We start from the raw sequence: 25,234 nt of genomic DNA on the forward strand, positions 1-25,234 counted from the left end.
CAACTCGTGCGCCCGGTAATGGTGCTAAAAACTTGAGATTGAGGGTTTTCCCGAAATAACTTGCGTTGTAAGGTGTTCAAAGGAGTAGGTTTAATATCCATTGAAATATAATATAATCTTGTGGAACTTTGTGCCAGACTTGGTCGTTTCTTTGATATTCCTGTTTGATATTCCGGTATAAACTAATATCATAACAGCGGATAAATTTAAAATTCAATTTGTCCCTGTCCAGTACTTGTCATATTTTGGCATTGGTTATTAATCTTTGAATCTTTGTTGAAAGTTCTGTATACTTAGTCTCTCCGACATGGTAATCTTTAACTCTAATTACTTCCTTGCCTCACGTTCATAAAATTCCATTTAAATTGCAAATTTCTGTCCAACTTTAATATAATTTGGACTACTAAATGTGGAAACTAGATATGGTAGTCGGACCATGTACCTTTATAATTATTTATTAGTTGCAGTTGCTTGGTGAGGTCCACAGATTTCAATGGTAGTTCATCGTCTTGCAGTTTCGTTACTTTATCTCGTAAGTCTCAGGGAGACCAACAACCCAAGGATACAACAATGTGGCCTCTCCTCTCTGATCAAGTGTAGGCTGCAATTATAGTAGCACCACTTTCCTTAGTGTTTTATGTAAATATAACTATAGTAGGGAACGTACAACAACTTGCCAGATGAGTCTCAATAACCCATTCATTCGTTAGTAATTACTAATTAGCGCGGTAAGAGTATTCACACGTCCCCCTGTATTAATAATCGTCCCCCTGTATTGAAGTTTAGATGAGCTCCCTCTCCAATCTGTCATTTCCTGTTGTAGTTGCGAGTACGAGCCGTTATCATTGCTGCACAGTACTGTTGTAGTTGCGAGTACGAGCCGTTATCATTGCTGCACAGTACTGTTGTAGTTGCGAGTACGAGCCGTTATCATTGCTGCAGTACTGTTGTAGTTGCGAGTACGAGCCGTTATCATTGCTGCAGTACTGTTGTAGTTGCGAGTACGAGCCGTTATCATTGCTGCAGTACTGTTGTAGTTGCGAGTATAAGCCGTTATCATTGCTGCAGAACTGTTGTAGTTGCGAGTATGAGCCGTTATCATTGCTGCAGAACTGTTGTAGTTGCGAGTACGAGCCGTTATCATTGCTGCAGTACTGTTGTAGTTGCGAGTATAAGCCGTTATCATTGCTGCAGTACTGTTGTAGTTGCGAGTATGAGCCGTTATCATTGCTGCAGAACTGTTGTAGTTGCGAGTATGAGCCGTTATCATTGCTCTAGTACTGTTTTAGTTGCAGCTGCAGAGAGAGAGAGAGAGAGAGAGAGAGAGAGAGAGAGAGAGAGAGAGAGAGAGAGAGAGAGAGAGAGAGAGAGAGAGAGAGAGAGAGAGAGAGAGAGAGAGAGAGAGAGAGAGAGAGAGAGAGAGAGAGAGAGAGAGAGAGAGAGAGAGAGAGAGAGAGAGAGAGAGAGAGAGAGAGAGAGAGAGAGAGGAGAGAGAGAGAGAGAGAGAGAGAGAGAGAGAGAGAGAGAGAGAGAGAGAGAGAGAGAGAGAGAGAGAGAGAGAGAGAGAGAGAGAGAGAGAGAGAGAGAGAGAGAGAGAGAGAGAGAGAGAGAGAGAGAGAGAGAGAGAGAGAGAGAGAGAGAGAGAGAGAGAGAGAGAGAGAGAGAGAGAGAGAGAGAGAGAGAGAGAGAGGAGAGAGAGAGAGAGAGAGAGAGAGAGAGAGAGAGAGAGAGAGAGAGAGAGAGAGAGAGAGAGATGGTTAGATATTTAAATAATAGTGGGTCCTGGTTTGTGGCCTGTGTACATCGATAACGCCAGGTATATTGGATTGCTCTGGGAGTTAACATTTTTTGAGGTGATCAACTCTGTAGTTTACACGCACGGGAGGCCTTTTAATAACCTTGCCGGATCACGGGAGAATCGTGACATCAGAGTGACTTGGTCACTTTGCCACTTTGGTCACTTTGGTCATTGTAGTGATTGAAGGAAAGAGTTCCCTGAGATGATTCACTAGAATTTGATGCCACAAAGGACTGTAACAAACTAAAAGACGCAGCTGTAGTTTCAGGTGAGCAAATTTCATTACCCAACAACATCATCCAACAGCCATGACAATTTAAAACAAATCAGCCCCTAGCTCGGTAGGTAATAATGACACAAAGCTGTGAGTGAGAGGGAGGGCTAACAACAGAGTGGGGATTACAAAGATTACGAGGGAACTTGTTGGGTGGAGTAATGACCATTGACTTTACAACACATTACAGTATAACATTATAAGGATATAGTTGTACAGTTATACTTATAGTAGTAGCTTAGTGGTGGGGGTGTGTGTGTGTGAGAGAGAGAGAGAGAGAGAGAGAGAGAGAGAGAGAGAGAGAGAGAGAGAGAGAGAGAGAGAGAGAGAGAGAGAGAGAGAGAGAGAGAGAGAGAGAGAGAGAGAGAGAGAGAGAGAGAGAGAGAGCGAGCGAGAGAGGAGAGAGAGAGAGAGAGAGAGAGAGAGAGAGGTATTAAGTGTTTATAACACTCCCAATATAATATAACAAGCTGATGGTGGGAACAAGTGAACAGTACAACCCTCCTGTGAGGTAGAGAACAATAACACTAGATGTGGAGAGAGAGAGAGTAGACCTGTTAATGAGTTTAATTCGGCCTGACGTCCTGTTTAGGAATATTGTACAATATATGCTGCTGCACTGTTTTCTTGTTTTGTTGTACAAATTGTCCAGTGTTTTCTTGTTTTGTTGTACAAATTGTCCAGTGAGAGCTTGAGAGTTGAGGGTTATGGTTAGTTCAGTCTGGGGAAAGTTTGAATAGTTTTTTGCTCTTCTTCATTTTTTTAGCCACACTGTTTCCGATATCGATTAGACTATAACAAAAGTAGGTAGGGCTTCATTATTCCTTTGTGATTGCTTTATGTTACACTGCCCCCTTAGTTTAAGTCTCTGTTGGACCAATCACTATCATAATATCATAATGAGTGAAACTTAATGACGCCACAAACCAGCTCTAATAGCAGACGTCCCATTGTTGCATGTGCAGGTTCATATAATGGAAACAAAGAAATACGTACCATTCGTCGACTCACTGCCTTGGTAATTATTCGCTTTGTTGTAAATCCTGGATCACCGCCGTCAACGTCTTGTGTCGAGTGAAAAGCTAAACGTCTCCCAAATCACTATTACCTTTTTATAACTCTCCATTTGGTATTGGCCAGTGAAATAAATTCAAATTATCCTCTCATTGTGTCACCTAGTGTACCCTAATAGACGTCTAACACGGGCGGCTCCTCCAATACCTCTCAGAGTGTAATGTCTGAGCCTGCAAATCCGGTATGGTTCCATGGTGCTCGTTTGAGAGCTTGTAATTGTTTCTCGAGTCTTACCCCAGGTATAGTGACCCTTAATGCAGTATGGAGGACCCCACTGTAACGCACTGTATGATATACACCAGGGCCGAGCTGGGTCGTTTATGAGGGTAGCCTTACCAGCAAGTACTTTGTCTTAGTAGTTGCTGTTTGTCGTTTAGCCTGTGCCATTGTTTCGGCTGGCTATCCTATTGTTGTGGTTGAGGTAGTCTATTAAGAGTTTGAGGTATGTTTATTGTGGTGTGCGTGCGTGGCCATCCAATGTGAACTCTGAAGTCTCGTGACTTTCCTTGTGAAGCTGTTGTGTTGTGCGTGTTGTGTTTTGGAATTTTTGGCATTTTTATGAGGTATGATGATATTTGCCGAGTGGACACATTGTTGTGAAAAGATCAATTCTACCATCGTATTATGATTGCAATTCCCTCCTTCCCATTTACTGTTGATATAAATATTCGGCTATGTCAAAATTTTTACCCATCATGAACGCTTGTTTTGACACGTGACAGCTCAAATAACGGGAGAATTAATCCAATCTTGCAACCAATCAAATTAAAAGCACGAAAGCTGTCAGAATTCCCTCCATAATGTGTATATATGACGATTGACGGGTGGCGTGTATTAATTCCTCTGAAATTCACGGGGGATCATTTCTTACTTCTTTGCCAGGATACCAGCATGACTGGTTGTAGATAATTAAATATTTACGTTTTGGCACGTCCAAGACGAACACATTAAAGATGACAACCTGTTTAATGAATCGAGCTGCCTCATATACCATGGGGGTCTAGTAATATGTTCTGCTTTGCGTTCATCATCTCGCCAAGATCTTTCCGCCGAATTGACCGACAGTTGAATATGACATCATATTCAGCCTCTCTCTAGAGGGTTTGTAATCCCTCGTCGCTGCAAAGCAACAGGTGGTGTCGTCGGACGATGTAAAACACGCTTCTGACTTTATTAAATAATAGTCTGCATAGTGCGTACTCGTGCTTTATAGCTTTTAAATTTCTTCATTGTTGTGCGAGTTGGTTGGAGAGAAATCTGTATCTGACAGCGTTTACTTTCTCTAGTAAAGTAGAATACAACCTCCTGCAAGAGACCTGATATGATTCTATTTATATAGGTGGCAGAAATCAGTGAGAGCATCGCGTCGTTAGTTAATTAGTTACACAATAAAGATACAAGCAGCAACATTTGAATTTATTTCGATAGGAGGGTCAAATCTGCTTAATTTATGCTCCAGTAACCTTGCTAGTCGGTATTTTCTATTACAGCAATCTCGTAGTACTACAGCGTTGCAGGAACCATGAATAACGTAAATCGCACAATATTTCTCTTGTCTTTTAGCACTTTAGCACAAAGTTAGAAAATGGTTGCTATATTTAGAATCCTTTTTCTATCACTGAGCTCTGTCCTTTTCTACTACGTGAGAGCCTTGCCCCAGCATTACAATAGTTCAATACATCACATTATTATATAAAACCCAGCATCATAAAAACCCTTCTCATATAATTTTTTTCCAGAGTCACTTACGATGCTTTCAGCATCGTAAGTTTGCAATGTTAGAATGTTATTGGTATTGTACGCTTGAACAATATCATATTGACGAGAGTATTTTCAGGTGGTTTTTACTTTTTACAAAAGGTTCCTCATACAAGTTCATGAAGCGAAGTATGCACGGTTTGAAGGGTGTTCGGTTTCACGTGCACATGATACTCGTAGATCTTGGCAGGTTTTGTTGTATTAGTCAGAATCATTTTAGATGGTCGAGCTGCTCCAGCGTTATTATATGCTTATAAGGCTAGGTGTAGAGTTTATTCCAAAAATAACGCTTCCTTACTCCTAAGTTCACACTTCCTTACATTATTTTATATTCACCAGCTTCTTGGGTCAAAGTGCTATATTCAACACTACACGTGGCTGAAAAGTTTACTAGTCAATGCAACAAGATAGAACAAAATTGTTCAAGAAGATTTCCCATTTCCAACAGAAATAGTGCCAGGAGCTATTATAATTACTAGCAGATAGTACGCGGGACCTGAACATATATGTGTATGTGGAGGTATTTTCCAATCATATCCAGATCCAACTGCACGTGTTTTTGTTTTTTTAATTTTGTATATGCATTATGCAACCTGTCAAAACCAATGGTCCCCCCCCCCCCCAACGGTGCCCCCCCCCCCCCCCCCCCCATGGTGCCCCCCCCCCCCCCCTTCAGTATTCAACTCGCATTACGAGAGTCCTCCTATGATGTTATAGGAGGCCAGGATTTGAGCGCACTAAACTCTAATTATATCCTTATTTTTTGACCTAACCATTAACCTCCACTAACGTAATTTTTTAAGGAGTGGAGGCCAAAATTCAACTTGGGAGTAGGGACGTCCGACGTGTTAACCTATGGTAGATGTAAACAGTTCAAATTTTTCTATGTAATTGGTCGGTTTAAAGGCAGACAGTTCCCAATCAATCATCATAAATGGCTCCCTCCATCAGTATTCAGTACCATTAACAGATCACATATCATAATGGCTCAAACTCAAGCTGGCCTTAATAATTAATATGGACACGTTCAAAAAAAGGTGGCACTAGAGATTGATTTTTTAAAATGCGTTTTAAAAATAGTCATTGTTCTTTGTTGGTTGATATATCTATCTATACCTTTAAAAATTCGATTAAATTTCATGATCCTGAAATCACGGAGTCTCTACTAGAGACTCTCTAGTGCTTATATCACAGGAGTTATCGTTATTTGTGTGCCAATGATTCAAATATCACACAATTAGAAATGCAAGATGAATCAACACTAGATAATCTGAAAAGTACTATTCACAAAGACGCCAAAATTGATATGGTGATTATAATGCATGTAAGGAATGGAATGTCTTATCTGAAATTGTTATTGGTGCCAAAATGATTCAAAAATCACATCTTAAACGTTGGAAATGAGCCTATTTTGAGCAGTGATTATTGAATCATCTTGCGTTTTTATTGGCTTTCTATCATTTTTTAGGGTACAAAATAGTATTAAATAGTATTAAAACCAGTTAATATGATTCAAAAATCACATTTTCGTTAAAGGTGCGCTATTAAGTCACACTATAGTAAGCCTTAAATTAAGTGCACGATATGACAATTTATATCCATTCTATGATTCTTATTATGTGATTTTTGAATCCATGTCTAAGCTTATACCATATTGAAGGCCTTTGAGCGATCATTTTTGATCTCGGTGCTTAAATGATTCAAAAATCACACAAATCTGGCTACCAAATATGTAATTTCCTTTAAAGTGTGATAATTGAATCATATGTAATGTTCAAGTTGTAATGACATTTTGAAAGTAAAGGTAATGAATCGATAATCACATTTCAAAAATCCGATTAAGTATTATATGTTACTGATATGATTCATTTGTCACATTATGGCGACAAAATTATCATGGCTTGAGCTGTAAAAGTACTTGCCTAGTTTACTCAGTTTAAAATCAGTTTTTTGTGATTATTGATTCCACTATTACTCTAATAACGAACTTCTCCATGACCATATACAAGTGTCACAACAAATTACTGCAGATTTACTATGAATACCAACCTGATATAGAGCCAAAAAGTGATACATTCCCCTGATACAGCATCATTTCAATACATGCTCATTTATGTGATTTTTGACTCATTATGGCACTTTTAACCATCTAAATTCTCTAAATATTAGTTAGCATGATATAATTGTGATTGATAGAGTTCATTGTTACAATCGTTCCGTTGATATTCATATCACATTCATCATTCTAAAACACTTAGTCAGAATTAACCCTGTGTGTGATAATTGCATCTTAACTCCACATTTAACCGGTGATACTTTGCACTTTTAACACTCAACTATCTCAAAAAGGTTCAATAATCACATTGAGAAGCAGGACACACTCACAGAATGTAAATTCATCATTAGAGGTGCAAGAAATGAATATTTTGTGATTTCTGGCTCATATCTGAACAATTAACAGATATAAAGAGATGAATGACTTAATTATGTGATATTTGAATCTTTTTGGACCACATATTAAAATTTGGTTAACTTTCATAGCATACTCCTTGAGATACAAGTATTTTAAAATGCTTCACACAATTTTGGCAGTGAAAAATCAATCTCTAGTGCCACCTTTTTATGAACGTGTACGTGTCCATATGGTACCTATATCATAATTACTTCCTTCCTTTCTACTTCTACTGTCCTGATGATGTCACGCAAATTAATTGAGAAATTTAGTTGGTAGCTTAGTTAGATTTGGTGCCTTAAGAGTAGTTGTATTTGAAATATAACGTACATGCAAAATGTTATCGCACGCACATACATGAAATAACTCATAATCCATGGAGAATCACAATGGTTTAATATTCAATAACAATCCAGATATTCTAAACATAGATCATGATTTCGGTTCCCGTTTACATTCCTGAAAGTTTCCTCTGTCGTAATAAATCTAATTTCTCCCTCATCTGCGTCACACTGTTATGTAAATGTGTAACCCAAACATATTATTTGATTTGCCCTCTCCATCTATTTTACTCTTCCTACATCGTCCTTGTTTTTGTTTTCGTTTTTTCATGGAGCATCATCATTGGCGCTTGACAGATTTGAATCCCTTCGGCGGTGAGAGGTTTGTGAAGTAATTAGTAATTATGCATGCAAGTTGTATGTATTATAATGTCATGATAATATTATGAGACCAGTCAGAGGTCTATATTTGCCGCTACATAGGTTGCATTCACCAATTACCACGGGTAGATCCACCTACTCGTAGCTCTATAATGGTAAAACCGTACTGTATTCTGCAACAATCTGGAAATACCTAATTATTGAAGTTACTGCGAACGGTTATGAGTCATAATCTGACTCGCCAGGTCACGTGATTCGTAGCTGGGTTATACTGCTCTAAAACAAGGAAAGTAAAGATAAATACCTTGTTAATTGTTCGTCGTTTAAACTTTTAGTTTTACTGTTTTCACGGCTCGTGGCTCGGCGTTAGACACCACATTATTGTATAAATCAATAGATGTTTAAAATTACCCACTATCAGATCCAACCCTGACTTAAATCGAGGGTTCTCGATCGATTAGATTCATTTGAAGATTGCTGACGACACAGTCACCTGATAATATTTACAACATCTAACTTATCATAATCTCACTAAACCCAAAGCCACCACGTGCACGCAATTTCTTAAAACAAACCCCACGCGTTTAGCATAATATAGCAATATATCATAAACTGCATAGTGCAGATCATAACGTTGAACAGAGCTGCTGGCTTTGAGTGGAGTTGTCTTGGTCGGCATTGTATTTATAACCTCTAGTTTCTATAGACTCTAAACCATACTCTAAAACTGCTCTTCTAATCCTCTAGACTCCACATCTGGCTCTAAAACTGGCTCTAAAACTGGCTCTTAAACTGGCTCTACTAATCTTCTAGTCTCTACGGACTTAACACTCTAAAACATATTGTACTACAGTCCACTGCATCATCCGTGTACACGTGACGTCCTCAGGATCCATTTCAAAATTGATTTTGAGTAGTCGAGTAGATGTTAAAAACCGCGACAATCCGTTGTGGGTATTTTGTTGAAATTAATTCGACCCCGCATAGTTCGTTGTGGGTATTTTGTTGAAATAGATTCGACCCCGCATAGTTCGATTTGATCGTTTTCTTGTGGATGTAGTCACTTCGATGGTTGCAACTTGCACTACAAGGAAATGGTCTAATCCCTTTAATTTTCGACCAGATTTCAAACGTCTTTATTGCACTTTCAAGTTTTCGTCAAAGTTACTAAGTACATACTGCTAAGTATAATACAATTTGGGTGAATGTTCCAACCCTGTAACTCTGTAATGGAGTTATCGGATGTCGTTAGGCACAGATGGCTAAAATATGCGCATTTCTGTGGAACTTCAGAGGAGATGTCTCCCGTACATGAGTTCTCTACATTTTACCCGCCGGTATATCTATCTTCGCTTCTAAAGACTTACTCTCGTCAATCTCAGCCATTATGACACGACTCATCTCAACTAGACTTGGTATTTTATATCCAGCTCCAGACGTAACAGGACACATCGTGTCAGTCTTGATGGATCCGAAACAAAATCCAATAAAGGGGAGGTAATAATGTGGACATGAGAAGCCAATAAAACTATCTCTCTCTCTGCTCGTACATATCTCGGTCGTGATAATAGTTGCGGTTGTGACGAGGGTGTGTGTGTGTGTGTGTGTGTTCATTGGGTCCGATCTTTATTGTACGTGTGCGATGGTGGAGCTTTATTCTTGGTCGCTGGTGGAGTCTTGGCTTTTTTTCTCTAGTGGGCCATTAGTTGTATCTTGTTGTATCAGTGTTCTGTTCTCTCCAGATTTTGTCTTTTTCGAACTCATTTCTTTTTAAATATGGAAGGCTAACAGTTCTTTGGAATTCAAACTTTCCTTAATGGTGCTATTAATGGTACTCTAATCGCAATTTAACATGTCGTATTATGATTTGTATGCTAAGCTTGTATTACGGTCAGTAGCCACATTTTTAGATGCACATGCTTTCGAGCACCCCTTTTTAATTTCTCCCCAACAACCCACCAATCGCCTAACTAGATTCAACCTCAACCACACCTAATAAAATCATGCTCCAAAATCTCTAAAACCTTGCTTATGTAATACCCTCATAACATGTCACGTGAGAGTACACACTGTATTATAAGGCACCTGCATGAGCCCGGGTAATGCCAGTGTAGTGCTACTTTTAACAGGTACCCCCACGCTCCACCACTACTAACCACTAACCAGCTGTTCTCCCTCTCTCTCTCTCTCTCTCTCTCTCTCTCTCTCTCTCTCTCTCTCTCTCTCTCTCTCTCTCTCTCTCTCTCTCTCTCTCTCTCTCTCTCTCTCTCTATATATATATATCTCTCTCTCTCTCTCTCTCTCTCTCTCTCTCTCTCTCTCTCTCTCTCTATATATCTATCTCTCTCTCTCTCTCTCTCTCTCTCTCTCTCTCTCTCTCTCTCTCTCTCTCTCTCTCACACACCCCCACCACTAAGCTACTACTATAAGTATAACTGTACAACTATATCCTTATAATGTTTTACTGTAATGTGTTGTAAAGTCAATGGTCATTACTCCACCCAACAAGTTCCCTCGTAATCTTTGTAATCCCCACTCTGTTGTTAGCCCTCCCTCTCACTCACAGCTTTGTGTCATTATTACATACCGAGCTTGGGGCTGATTTGTTTTAAATTGTCATGGCTGTTGGATGATGTTGTTGGGTAATGAAATTTGCTCACCTGAAACTACAGCTGCGTCTTTTAGTTTGTTACAGTCCTTTGTGGCATCAAATTCTAGTGAATCATCTCAGGGAACTCTTTCCTTCAATCACTACAATGACCAAAGTGGCAAAGTGACCAAGTCACTCTGATGTCACGATTCTCCCGTGATCCGGCAAGGTTATTAAAAGGCCTCCCGTGCGTGTAAACTACAGAGTTGATCACCTCATAAAATTTTAACTCCCAGAGCAATCCAATATACCTGGCGTTATCGATGTACACAGGCCACAAACCAGGACCCACTATTATTTTAATATCTAACCATCTGCCTTCGATTAAAAAATACCAGTGACCTTTTTTCTTTTTAATTACTCTAACTGCCAGAGAATCAGTATCGTTGTTATTCGTGACTCGTGTAGAATAAATAAATATAATACCATCGCGGGTATTTAAATGGTTGTTTTGTACTATCGCTTTTAAGTCGAATAAGTCTGACATTGTTCTTCCACAACATGACTGCTATGAGCCTAAAAATATAAAATTGAAACCACCTTTGCTGCTTTAATGCACCATTGTCTTTCAAATTCGAGGCACTATTTAATATTTATATTATACAGTGTCCACTACGGAGATCTCCATTATATTATAAGCCTTTGCCATGCTTTGATTGTAATTCGGAGAATTTATTTTTGACCATTACGATTGCTTCATCGTTGTCGCGCTCATTTGTTTCTTCTCGCTGCGACAAATCTTTGTGAATTTTCTGCTAGCAATTATGTTTTATGCACGGAAGCGCAAATCAAAACGTTCCTACACTCCCTCACACAGCAACCTAGCTCGCTGTTACAGACTGTATATGAGATATGGTGTGCACTGCGGTATGAAGTCCAGGTCCACACGTGCCCAGAGCGCGCCTACTGAGAGTGCTATACGCGTCCATCTCTCCAGCCTGCCTTTCTCCTTCAGAAGGTAAGAATATTCAGATAAGTTTACATATTGTAAAGGTATAAAGATGTTTATACGTTTATATTATAAACGTATAAACATCTAATCTTATAGAATATTTCAGATATTATGAACGTATAAACGTGTGAAGAAAATATGCACATTATATAATTATGTTTGTAAACATAATATTATGTGCATATTTTTGACTTCTTTTTATAGATAATTTGATAGAGACATGATTTACACATTGTTTCCTTCAATGTTCAATGGCTTCAATCAAAATGTCTCAATGCCAATCAAAGATACAGTTTGCATAGTTAATTGAAAAATTAATCATAATATTATTTATATACCTACTATGCTGATGATGATATTCACGATTTTAAGCTGAGAATCCATAGTTATCGTAAATAAATGTCGGAAAAGAAAAGCGCGATATATTTAAATGGTTACTGACCCCAAACTTAATTTTGTATCAGGTGACGCATGAAATCACTTATTTTTGACGACTGCCTGTCAAATCCCGGAAATAGGGAGTATATTATATGAAGTAAAATTGGTAAATTATATAAACTAGAACGAAACGTTTCTAATAGTACCATAGGACGTGTGGATGCTATTTGATTATTATTCATTTTCTAATTGTAATAATCAGCGAACTGTTTTTTTATTGAACTTCTTCATTTTCAGTAATTTATTCTTTATTTAGCTATTTTGGCTCAGTGGCTTAGTTGGTTAATCTACTTGTCTACTGGCCCTGACGTTGCGAGTTCGAATCCCAGTTGGGCCAAGATTTGAAAATTGATGGGCAGCCGTCGCTCACCAAACCATGGTGTGAATGGTAGTAGCTCTCATTACGTAGAGCTGCGAAAATAACACGAGTGCATATGCCTGGGGTTGCGTCCCCATACCTATACCATCCCCCCTCTCCTAGTTGAAGCCATGAGATAAGACACCTGGTGCTGCGTGTGGGTTTCATTTTGTGGTACCCATTCCATAGATATTGGGTCTGTACTAAATATAGACCTGTTGCCAAGAGAAACTACGGAGGAATGAAATAATGAAAATACAGGGTGGGCCAAAAGTCAGTAACCATACGTTGGCCTTAATAGCTCCGCCGTGTTTTATATTTGAGAGCTGTTGCTTTGCAGATGGCTTACTGTCTTTACTGGTTCGAGGATTCCGTCGTCAAAATGTGAAAATTCGCATATTTTAGACCATGCTTATTCAATATTAAAACACCTATATTGTTTTCTCTGAACATGCTGAACGCCTCATTTTTTCAGAGACGGTAGATTATCAAATGTTGCATATGATCTGAAAACATGAGGCAAAACAGATTAGAAATGACGAAATTATCAAGCATTTTCTGTATCTCGTTAACAATATTGACTGGGTGATTATGTGACACCGTGACACGACACCTTAATTTGGCAACCTTAACAATTCGCATAATGTTTAACGGGGTAGTTAACGGGGGCACCTTATCACGTGATTTGGTAAATCGATCACCTGATCACACGTAATGAATAAACTCGTTATGCTTCATATCTCGGTCATCTGAGAAGCTACAGTTCTAATTTTTTGAGGACAAACGTAATTCGAATGGCCAAACACAATTCAATATTATTTAGCTTGATCCGACTATCCAAACTATCAAAAAAATGTGAAAATGAACCTCCATTTGAAAAAAATGAACGCGAATATTTTTCGAGTTGACAAATTCCTCGAACCAGTGGTGGTACTAAGTCATACCAGAAAGAAGTATTTAAATTGTGCACTCAGTGACTGAGCTATAAAGGCCAATGTATGGGTACTGACTTTTGGCCCACCCTGTATATTATGTGTACAGGATGTAATGTACAAAGGAGTAATAATATAATACAAAGGAGTAATAGTATAATATTTAAATATTTATTACAAAAAGAAGATATAACTTTATAATAACTTATAAAAGATAACAGTAACTTAAATAACCAAATTATTCGTGCCAAAATGTTAAATATCATACAGTAGTTACCCACTTGATTAACAAAATTATTAATCTATTAATTTGTTATATCACATCAAGGGTATATACTATAGAGTGTACTTCATATCCATAATTCATGTACATAATATAATATATTATAAGCTACACAGTACACGCTTAAATACAACCTATTATCTCTAGGTTGTATACTGCTAGTCATGTATTACTATCAGCTCTATATTACTATCACTCTGTACTTACATAAGTTACGTCATTATCATTATGACGACATTTTCTACGATGTACTTATTTTCGGTTTGACTGAGAAATGGTGAAACATTTGAAATCCATAGATTATGGTTAAACGATTTCAGTTCTTTATTGGAGACCAGCCATAAAAATTCAGCAAGCTATTTCAACATGGGTTACTATATGCTGCAACTTTTTATGTACTATTTGTAGAGTAAATTCGGCACTTTAACCTACTTTAAAACGTTTTTTAAATCCTCGCAGTCTACAGACTATACCTTGAACCTACAATTCTGCCACAACACAGTGTAGTAATCTCGCCTGAGAGCCTACATTTGCAGGGTTTACTTTAAAACACTCAGTCGTTTAAAACGCGTAATAGTTTTAACCAGAACTTTCCAGACCATAATCTAACAGAATAGTTCCTGGCTGGTCAGACCTTGAAATGGCAAAATTCCACTAAATCAGCTGATTTCTTTCATAATGTAACTTAAGGGAGCTGGTAGTTTGATGGGATAACGTGTTGCAAGATGGTATCTCCCGCCAATAAGCCCATATAAGGCAGTATGCTCTCCCAAGCACCAGATATGATATAATTGATGTATATCATAAAATGCATAATATACATCAGGTCAAAGTGTGTGTGGGCTGCTGCTACATCTCGGTAACCATGCTGATTTGTTAAACGCTACTTGAATGGTCCTGTGAGAGAGGTGGTGTTTGAGGGTTGATTCTAGCGAGGCTGGTAGATGTCGGGCGCTAAAAGCTTGGGACTGAGATGTTGTAGAATAACATTAAAAGTTAGGAATTAAGAGGCCAGCGTTTTGTGGCTGTGGTTTAATTGAAGCGGAGGAATTTTAAAGTTTCCTTCTTAAAACTCCAAATTGGCAGTAATTAGATGTTAAGTATCTAACAGACAGAGATGCGAGATTAGAAATGAGATAAGGGCAATATAATGTCTCTAGGATGACTTTTAGTCAGATCAAGTGTTATTTATCAGTGATGATCAATCAAAGTGACAACAGGTCGTCATGGTTTTATTTCAGGTCAAATTTTTATTTTGTAATTATTTTCCGGCGCCCCTTATCTAAACACGTAATTAATTCTGATAACACTTAACACCATTGGTTAGACATGTCTAGTAAATAAAACGAATCACGCTAAAATAAATGTTACCTGTTTTCCTGGAGATCCCTTTTATTCTTCACACCTACGTAATTCTGGGAGCTGAAGAATATTGTTCTGATAATTATGTTACGATCAGAAGTTTACGTATCGTTTCATTTCGTCAAATTTCAACTTTACCCTTTTTTTGGCAAGTTTTTAAAATATTTTATGAAGAAAATACCACCCTCTCCTCAACAATGTACCCCACAATCCACATTCCACGTGTTATTAAGTTCTTATAAAGTTCTCGTACGACACAAAATTCAATCACCAGATTGAACCCTCGTCATAATAACAGCGACAGTATTGGATTAAAATAGAAAATTTGCAGAGAGTAGCTGATAACACATACAGAGCTATGTCGACCTAACAATCTACCAAATATTAGGACACATCTCACAACTATTATATATAATTGCGTCATCCAATACGTCTATACCCTCTAATGCCACACCTGGACGAACTGCGGACAAACCGCATTACTCTTAAATTAACCCCAAATTATCGCCCCTCTCTTCTGTGCCTCATTCACAAACACAGTGACCTTTAAACCACTCACTGCCGGGCTCCACTTCCCCCACCATCACAATATTTAGGGGGAAATTTGAGTTGGGTCAGTGTGAGTGTGGTTCATTTTGTTGGAGGTTAACTCGACTCCGGCCGTTTTTGTTCGCGAAAGTGTAATTTGAGACTTCGTCACAGTAATACTGTATTAATGTACTGCAGCTTTCAGTTCGTTCTAGCTTTGTCTGCTGTGTGTTGTGTATAAGTTTGTATTTCAGTGTCTCGTGTGGGGTTAAGTCGTGGGATTTTATCAACTGTTACAACATTGTACTGAGTACCGTGTAGTTTGGGTTATTGTAATAATCCACTTCTTCCCATTATCCTCTTTCCCACCCTGCTCCTTCCCACCCTGCTCCTTCCCACCCTGCTCCTTCCCACCCTGCTTCTTCCTACCCTACTCCTTTCCACCCTGCTCCTTCCCACCCTGCTCCTTCCCACCCTGCTCCTTCCCACCCTGCTCCTTCCCACCCTGCTCCTTCCCACCCTGCTCCTTTCCACCCTGCTCCTTCCTATCCTGCTCCTTCCTACCCTGCTCCTTTACACCCTGCTCCTTCCCACCCTGCTCCTTCCCACCCTGCTCCTTCTCACCCTGCTCCTTCCCACCCTGCTCCTTTCCACCCTGCTCCTTCCCACCCTGCTCCTTCCCACCCTGCTCCTTCCCACCCTGCTCCTTCCCACCCTGCTCCTTCCCACCCTGCTCCTTCCCACCCTGCTCCTTTCCACCATGCTCCTTCCCACCCTGCTCCTTCCCACCCTGCTCCTTCCCACCCTGCTCCTTTCCACAATGCTCCTTCCCACCCTACCCTTTATCACCCTGCTCCTTCCCACCCTGCTCCTTCCCACCCTGCTCCTTCCCACCCTGCTCATTTCCACCCTGCTCCTTTCCACCCTGCTCCTTCCCACCCTGCTCCTTCCCACCCTGCTCCTTCCCACCCTGCTCCTTTCCACCATGCTCCTTCCTACCCTGCTCCTTCCCACCCTGCTCCTTCTCACCCGCTCTTTACCACCCTTCACTTTCCTATCCTGATCCTTCGCTTCTACTGATTGGCTCCTTCCCAATTAGATGTGTTACATTCAGATCATCTCTATTGTAATTCAAAAGTTTCTTTTTGTCTGTTTGTTTGTTTGTCCGCGCCACGTGCAAATTAGATGAGAAATAAGAAGTTGCATAGTAGTAACGCGGATGAAATCGCGCACGTGCACAGTGTTTGACTGCATCTTCCGTTGGGAAGGATATTTTTTGATGCGATAAAAACTGTATATCAAAGAATACTATTAGCCTTATCCCTTTGACCACGGGCCTATACTTGTAGTTCATTATAAAACCTCGTATCAGCATAATAACATGGTATGTAGTTTCAGTGGAGATTCAAGATAACGTCCAGTGTTATTATAATGTAATTTTCTTATTCATTGTTATATTATAATGGATCTGTGAGATGTTTGATGTGGTTAGAATCGGAATATTCCTTCACATTTTACTAATTTCATTAATACCATTGTCATTCTGTAAACTTTGTTGTTAAACTTTAACATTTATTATATAATTACACAAGGTTATGATGATGATGATAGCGAGAATCGAGTTAGTCTATATTACATTGCAATGAGTGTGAACTGTGAAATTTATCACATTCTATTATATCCCCTCACATGAGAGTGGAGCTCGGGTAACTGCTTTGTTTCCATTCCTTGTTTATTATGTAGGTTTGTGTGCTGTTTTGTTTGCGTGTATTGTTGGTGTGTTTATGGTGTGTTTGTTTGGGTGTAATTAAGCTTTTAATTACCCATTTATTCCACTTTTGCTTATGTTCTATACATTGTGCAGTGAAGTCTCTCCGACTTCAATATCATGTTGTCTCGTTTTAAACGTTTCGACGCTTTTGTCAAGATTCGAATTTTTCTATATCATATTAATATTATATTTTGGACGGTTTTTCGGTTATAACCTTCTTATCGATATTGCTACTAATTTTTGGTTTCATATTTCACCTTTCATACTTCAAGATATATTCAAGATGCTAATTTCTCAAAAGCAACACTTGCACTACCACTAGATCCGTGAACCCGTATAAAACGTCTTGGATTGTATCGGACAAATTGCAAATGTGTACTGATAAAAAATTGGCTGATTATATGAACAGATAAGAATTAAAACCTCAGCTGACTCTATGACGGCTTTTAAAGTATAAGCAGATAAAAATGTCAGACAGGTGAAATAAGTATTTAAAATTAAGTTGAGTATTCTGTTATGTTTTCTTGTTTTGGCGGAGGAGAGCGCAAAGAGGAAACACCTTACAAACGTCTCCTAAACAGAACATGTGAGATGTTTCTAAGGTTAGATAACCTTTAAATCAGTCGAGTGTACTAATAATTTCGCACTTTTTATGTCAAATTAGCGTATTATAGGGGGTGGGGGGTTGACGCGTCCGCCTATGTCCGTGTCCTTTTTAGACTCTAGACAGTCACGCGACTCAGCTCTAGACGGTGATCACTGTTCCGGACAGTGGCTGCTTGTAATTAGTTACTCTGTTTTGATATTGATACCCATGAAATTCTGCCTTGCTGTGAAAGTTACTTCTTCTGACCTTGTATCCCGCTCTTTTTATCAAATCTTTTTAAACCTTACCATTTCTGATGAGGATCAAGTATCAGTTAGCCCCTATATCTTAATTATTTACAGTTCAAGGTCTAAAGATCTCACTTCAGGTATTTATCATTTAACTAACATGTCTAGATCATGTATCCAATTACAACAGTCCTCGACATCTCACTTCGTGTCCTCAAAATACCTTTTCAACAAATTTAGCTAATTTTATTGTCCGCTATCGTCCGCTATCGTCCGCCCTTTTTGGATTCAATGAGATAAGCGGACATTGGCGAACGTGTCCCCCCCCCCCCCCCCCCCCCATTATACGTCCAGTATTCAGTCTCTCAACCTCTCCGTCCAACAGAATTTAACTGTGGTTTCCTTGCTTTAAATTTTTCATGACAAACATGTCATATTTTTGTTGTTAGTTACTGTGGTCGCTATTTTAAATACGGACACTCTGTTTTATAGCTGTTTAGTTTAATGTTTTAACACAAAATAAGTCTTCACCCCAATCTCTCGATCGACGACTTTCAGAGTTTGGACGGTAGTCCTTATCCCCTGTTATACCAGACAATAAAAATTTCAATTGAGCAAATTTTTCTATTAATTACACAACGAAACCAAAAAATTTAATAATATGATAATCAACTAGCCCAACTACAAAGCAACCACAATGAATCTCCTTTCAAAAAGTTTTAAACGTTTGATCTGTTGAATAATTTACTGACAAGCTTGCCATTCTCTCAAAAGTGCAGCAAGTTTTGAACCACGCACTGCACTTGATACTTTATTTTGACTCGTTTAGTCGTTTACAAGATAAACGGCCTATTATGCTATCGTTTTTTGCTAAAAGATCAATTAAACAATTATATGTCTCCTGGGTTCAATTTGTTAGATCGTCTAATAGTTTGCTTTAAAACCATTGCCCACCATTTATTGTCTAAACCATTTTCCTGCACCGACCAGCTCTTTGCTGACGAGTTGTTAATTGTTATTATTCGTCAATATATTATGTAGTTTTAATTTACATCTAATTACTGGCCCTAGCCCCCTTACTGGCCCCCTTACTGGCTCCCTTGCAAAGGCTCTGGTTCATATGTTAATGAACCGGCCCGCGGAGAATGTTCACTCCCGTTCTCATAAGGAACTCATTTCAATTACAAACACATCTGTTTCACCGCTCTCCCGTATTTTTCGTGTAGCACTGTAGGCAGCTCCTTGTTATCCTTGCATTTAACTCACGTGTAGATATTTCGCTACTTTTCTGAGATTTTATTGCAACATGTAAGAATTGTCCCGTATTTCCTATTGTAACCCAATCTTAAAGAGGTCCAATTAGTCAACCTACAAAAAAGTTAACTTTCCCCCAGACCACCGCGTCTGTTACCTGAAATAAACACACCTAGTTACACACCTGTAACACCTGTAACATGTTCTCCTGGCACTGTGAAACACCTGTAACACCCAGTTAGTGTTACACACATGTTACACACCTGTTACACACCTGTAACATCCAGCTCCCTAACCTCCACACTATGAACATTATTATACATGATGGGAGTTACGTGTTCGCCCACCAATTACCCCAGACGTTGTGTTTAGTGTTCGTGTTATCACTTCCTTTTAAAACTTTAAACTTTGGGGAAACTTGTGAGTTCGTTTTGTGTGTTTCACTTTGTCTGTTGACTTTCCCGTTTTGAATACTTCTGTGACCTTGTTATAATTTCTCTGTTGAGAATGTACAATTTCATAGTGGCTGTTTTACAGTATGATGCTTTTTTGGATATTTTGAGATATTGGATCATGATGTAGCATGAATTGCAAATATAGTTATAGTTATACCCATCAGGCCTCTATCTTTGCAGTATGCAGCGTACATTAGTTCTTATCCTGACAACTCAATACGTTCAGCCTAAGCTACACACAAAAAGTAAAACCGCATACTGATCACCTCCCCAACTAGCAACATTATTGTTGCACAATTCCTCGCTATTATCTTAATATTACACAGTGGTACATCGTCATAATAACATAGTTTAGTGTGTTTCATGGCACAATGATAAGTAAAATTATTTATGTTTGGATGTGTGTTGGGGTCGCATGAGGTCGGCTAATCTTGGTCATTTGTTACCATAAATATTGGCCGTTTGGTTTTGTAACCATTTCGGATTTATAAACTTGCCCAATATTTCTTGCCCAGATTTCAGATTCCTAGTTGTTTCATATTATTTTTGCTAAGTATTTCAGAATGGTTACGTATGAAATTTATTAACATTTGAATATGCGAATTTTTAGGTAACTTTAAAATTTGGTACACAATTTTGGACAATTTTGTTGTAACAATAAATAGATACACACTGTAAAATATACGTCATGTTGGTTTAATTCACGGAATACCAGGAATTTCAGAAACTTTAAATAGGAAATAGTGCTTCTAAACTTAAATAGTAAAAATATCAGAGTTTGATTAAAAAATTTCCCATAGATTACAATCCCCGCCACACCAATAATTAACGTACGCGGTATTTTAACGTGATTCAAAAGTGACGCGTATGTAACGCGTTCATGTCTATTCATTTTTAATTGTGCAGTGGTACATTATCATAATAACATAGTTTCACGTGTTTCATGTGACAAAGATATGCAAAATATAATGCATAATACATGTAGAATGCACATCCAGATGGTTGGAATGCCATGAGGTCAGTTCATTTGTTACCGTACAAGTTTGGTTTTGGGATATTTTCCTATTCATTAACTTGAAGTTGTCTCGCTCAAATAGTCAGAGTTGAGACACAGTTAATAAACTGCGGAGTGACTAAAATGCTATACAGCAAAAACAAAAGGCTCCAACCAAACACTCCACCTACTGATCCTAACCACCCTAACAACTCTCAAGCTCTCTCTCTCTTCAACCCTCATTCCCTCACTCCTCTTGGTGCACAAAACCATTCTAACCTATGTATGTCCCCCTTACGGGTTCCACAAGCCCAACGGTACATAGTTAGACGAAAAACAGAGAAGCCTTGATTGCCAGATCAAGGACTGCATCAGTAGCAGCGAAATACGGATATACCTTCTCCCTTACAGTCAGCGAGCTGACAACTATCTGACTGTGTCTTTTAGGCCTTGCCACACCACCTTCGCTATTGCATCCGCTCGCCCGTATTCACTGACACATGCCACACCTGGGTTTAGTATGAAGATGTACGCATATTCACCCAAGATGCGGAGATGCCTCAGTTTAGCGAGTTGAGATACAACAGCAAACTCACAGGAGCATGGATCAGAATCATCAGTTACCAACCTGACACCGTTTCGGGGCTTTAATCGCAATACGGTTTCCTGTCAGGCGCCCCAGCAGTCCACCCTTGAACCAAATGTATCGCTTTTGTATTTTGTTTTCTTTAGTTTCCATTTAAGGGGGGGGGGGTTCACCCTGACCAACAAACTAGGACCCGTGACCGAACTTTTGAGGGGGTCCCGGACCCCAACCGCCAAACGGTGCCCGCGGGGCAGCCACGCCCATATTTTGTCCAATTTAGGCCCAATTTAGCCTAATACCCTGAACATGCCCAAAACTTGTAGCTAGTGGTCCTCTAAACTCGTATATGAATTTTCATTAAGATTGGACAAAAAAATGACTGAGTTATGCCGCGCCCATATTTGGGCATACGCGCCAAATTTGATCGATTTTGGCCCATAAATTGGTCAAATATCAATATTTTTGAATGAAACCAACTTTATATGAAAGGTAAGCCTAAACTACACAACTCAATAGAGTTTCAATATTTTTTCATGAAATTTTCAGAATCAACGTAGAATCGCATTTCGACCTTTGGCGGCCAAAATCGATCAAATTTGGTGGGTATAAATCAAGAGGCTTGCATATAATGAACATATTGACACGGGTGCAGAGTTGAGTCTGTACGGAACCTAGTAGTTTCAGATCCTTGTTTAACTTGCCGTACAGCAAGGTCATCCACTACTTTAGCCCGGCGAGGCACATAACTCCCTCTACAACTCCATGACAAATGTTTCATATATACTAGCCGAGTTCACAAGTTATATCCTTGTGTTTGAGAAGAGCTCGTTAGAACTGCTTCCTTTCCCTTCAGTATCCCACAGTCTCTCAAATATGGGCATATAGTTTTTAGCTCATAACTCAGTCATTTTTTGTCCAATCTTAATGAAAATTCAGGGGACCAATATAGCTACAAGTAGAGCACCTAAAACCTGGGTTTTAGGCATGTTCAGGGTATTTGGCTAAATTGGTCCTAATTTGGACCAAATATGGGCGTGCCTGCCCTGCGGGCACCGTTTGGCGGTTGGGGTCCGGGACCCCCTCAAAAATTCGGTCACGAGTCCTAGTTTGTTGGTGAACTGCTATCTCGAAATCAAGTTTCACAAAAAATCAGGGTGAACACCCCTTAAACAACAGCTGGCTGACCAGTCAACCTAAAGAGTATCCAACCCGAGGGTAGCGACTAGCGAGTTCGAATTCCATTTCTTAAGTGTCGGATAACAGCCTTACCCTAAACCCCGGGTAGCATTGTGTAGTTCAGAGTCTCAGACCTTGGTTAGAAATACTCCGAGGGAGCATTAAAGCACTTATCTCTACTGTGAAAAGTACGATGGAATTATGCTGGACTTGAATGTCTCAGGCGTAACCTCATTAGACGTGTGAAATGGAATTGGCGAAGTTAAAAGATCACGATTCATATTCATCTGCCCTAAAACCTAATTTTAGCACCTTGTGTTCACAGAGCAAGGATTCTTTTGTTTTGTTTTGGGATATTTGGATGGTCAGTAATACGTAGCTACTCTAGTAGTGGTAGTGAAGTACAGTCCCAAATTAACGCAATCTTTCAACCACTTTTAATAGTTGTTTTTTTGTGTTAGAATAATCGATAACTGTGAAACATTTGACTTTTCTTACCATTTTGGTTATAGATATTGTCGGATAAATTTTAGAATTTTTCCATTTAATTTCCATTTAATTGCCAAGAATTAGAAAATGTTGTATGTCGCTATAATAAGTCAATAAGCCATTGTATTAACTTCTTATATGGTCAATTCGTATCTTTATCCCCAATACGGTAAGAAGTTCCTCAGAAGTTGTGACGTTGCCAAGTTGGTTAATCATAAGCTGTTAAACTCAGTTGATTTTGTTTGTAAATTATTCTCTCACGACCACGAGTCCTTGCTGTGATTTGAACTCGAGCGGTACCAGAAGCCTACTTTTACATTTCGGAAAATGCCCCAACCCACATACATTCCCTGGACTTAACAGGTACATTTTTTGTAATATTTCAATTTAAGAGAAAATATCATGATCATGAACAATACGTTCTTAAAATTTGTGAGGAAAAATGTGACTAGGAAACTGATGTCATATTTCTTAAGACTAATTAATATGACACTGGATTGTGGAATGTGGAGCATATGGCTGTGAATTAAAATGTATACGAAACTAAAATGTTAACATACCATTGTAGATTCTAGTAATCTTAAAACCGAGTTCGTCACAGTTTTCAGTAAAATTGTCTTCCAAATGTAATTATTATCACTCTAAATTCTACACGTTCCGTCCAATACGAAACATTTGCAAACTTCAAATATATTTCTTGCCAGAGATATTTTAAAATCTGCCAAGAGATAAGAAATTATTAAGAATGTGAATACGCCATCTTTTTACATGATTGACCATTGATCTTTCTGGCAGAAATCCAATAATAAAGTTCAGCTGCCTATTGTTCTGTCTCTGTTATGTCTCTGTCTCAATCTCCCGACTATCCGCTGTCCTACGTCTAATGTTCTAGTTTTTATCTAGTTCTAGTTCTATGTTCTATCCCCCCTGTCTCGTATTGTGGTTGCGACTATCCACGACAGTAATTGATTAACTGAATCTGCTGTCGTGCTTGCCAAAGAATATCTCTCGCTTCGGACACGTATAATTGTACATGATGATATTATATTATGTTTCTATTTCTATATTGTTGTGGACTGTTGTTTTGTAGCTTGTATATTGTGTTACATTTAATGTTTTGTGTGATAACCTTCTAAAAAAGTAGACGAAGTTTAACGTTTAATGTGATCTAAAACTGTAACTTTAGAGATGGTAGACTCTGACTGAATGTATCGCCTGATGGTAGAAATATTAATTGATTTCTAGTTAGTTTGAAAGACAAAAGGACAAAAGGAGTTTGCTGAATTATAATATGAACCTAGAGTTATTCCGCCACTGTTATTATTATATTGTTGGAGGTCATTATAAGATTATAGATTTTTATAAATTTTATGCTGTTTTAGTCTGCTAGTTTTGACCCACCTGTTTCTCTGTTTTTGCACTCACCTCAATCAATTACAGGTTTACATATTTACTATAACTTCTCAATATTTTCATATTATAATGCTAGTCAAAGTTCCTTTTATTTGGTGTTTAATAAGATCTAAGTTTTATTTGCTGTTAGCACTTACAAACTTTTAACAGTAATTATTGTTTTGTCAACTATCTTGTTATGATTACATTTTTCCTTATATATCTGCTTTCTGCTTTCTATGATATCGGAGATTCATATCTTGATACCGTACACATTTTAAGACAAAAAATAAAAACTGTATTTTACAGTTTTTTGTCTTTACACTCCTTGTTTATACACTCCTTGCCAATCACTTGCAACAAGTTAGAAAAAACCCATAGATTATAACAGCTGGTAACTAACTTAAACTTTTACTTATACTGGTAACTTATTCGACCTAGTCTCCAGTATCTGGAACCTGACCAGTAACCAACTTGTCAACAAAAGAGACTCTCTCAAGAGACTCTCACGGGATCTAGATGAAAGCATGTTTTCGAAGAGTGGTTAAGTTGTGCAGGAAGACTTGCTGTTGCACCTGCAACAGTTGCAGTAACTACAGCTACACTAACCTTCAGTAAGTTTACCAGTAACTAATCGGTTACTAACCAGTCACTAATCGGTTACTAACCAGTAACTAATCGGTTACTAACCAGTAACCTCCAGGAAATTAAAGAACATGTTTCTTACAGGAAGCATTACCACCACCTTTTAACTTAATTACT

At 38.6% G+C, this 25,234-nt stretch overlaps 2 protein-coding genes across 21 annotated transcripts in view; both read left to right on the forward strand.

Annotated features, from left to right (window-relative positions):
- The window catches only part of LOC134816912 (mucin-2-like), a 765,431-nt gene that overhangs the window by 453,566 nt on the left and 286,631 nt on the right, over positions 1–25,234 (forward strand). The window lies entirely within an intron of this gene.
- The window catches only part of LOC134816915 (diacylglycerol kinase iota-like), a 63,989-nt gene that overhangs the window by 19,163 nt on the left and 19,592 nt on the right, over positions 1–25,234 (forward strand). For 2 of the 20 annotated variants that reach the window (XM_063825959.1, XM_063825960.1), the window contains exon 1: positions 7,890–8,019. The exons of 8 other annotated variants lie outside the window; for them this stretch is intronic. In XM_063825959.1, the coding sequence (XP_063682029.1) occupies positions 7,967–8,019 (53 nt within the window). In that variant the 5' untranslated portion in view covers positions 7,890–7,966. Of the gene's footprint in view, positions 1–7,889; positions 8,020–11,369; positions 11,627–17,751; positions 17,895–24,913; positions 25,087–25,234 lie in introns of those variants that run through there. 10 more of the 20 variants (XM_063825941.1, XM_063825942.1, XM_063825951.1 and 7 more) reach the window with 8 other exon arrangements.

This window comes from Bolinopsis microptera, chromosome 6 (assembly GCF_026151205.1).
Source record: "Bolinopsis microptera isolate Bmic1 chromosome 6, MBARI_Bmic_1.0, whole genome shotgun sequence".
Lineage (NCBI taxonomy): Eukaryota > Metazoa > Ctenophora > Tentaculata > Lobata > Bolinopsidae > Bolinopsis > Bolinopsis microptera.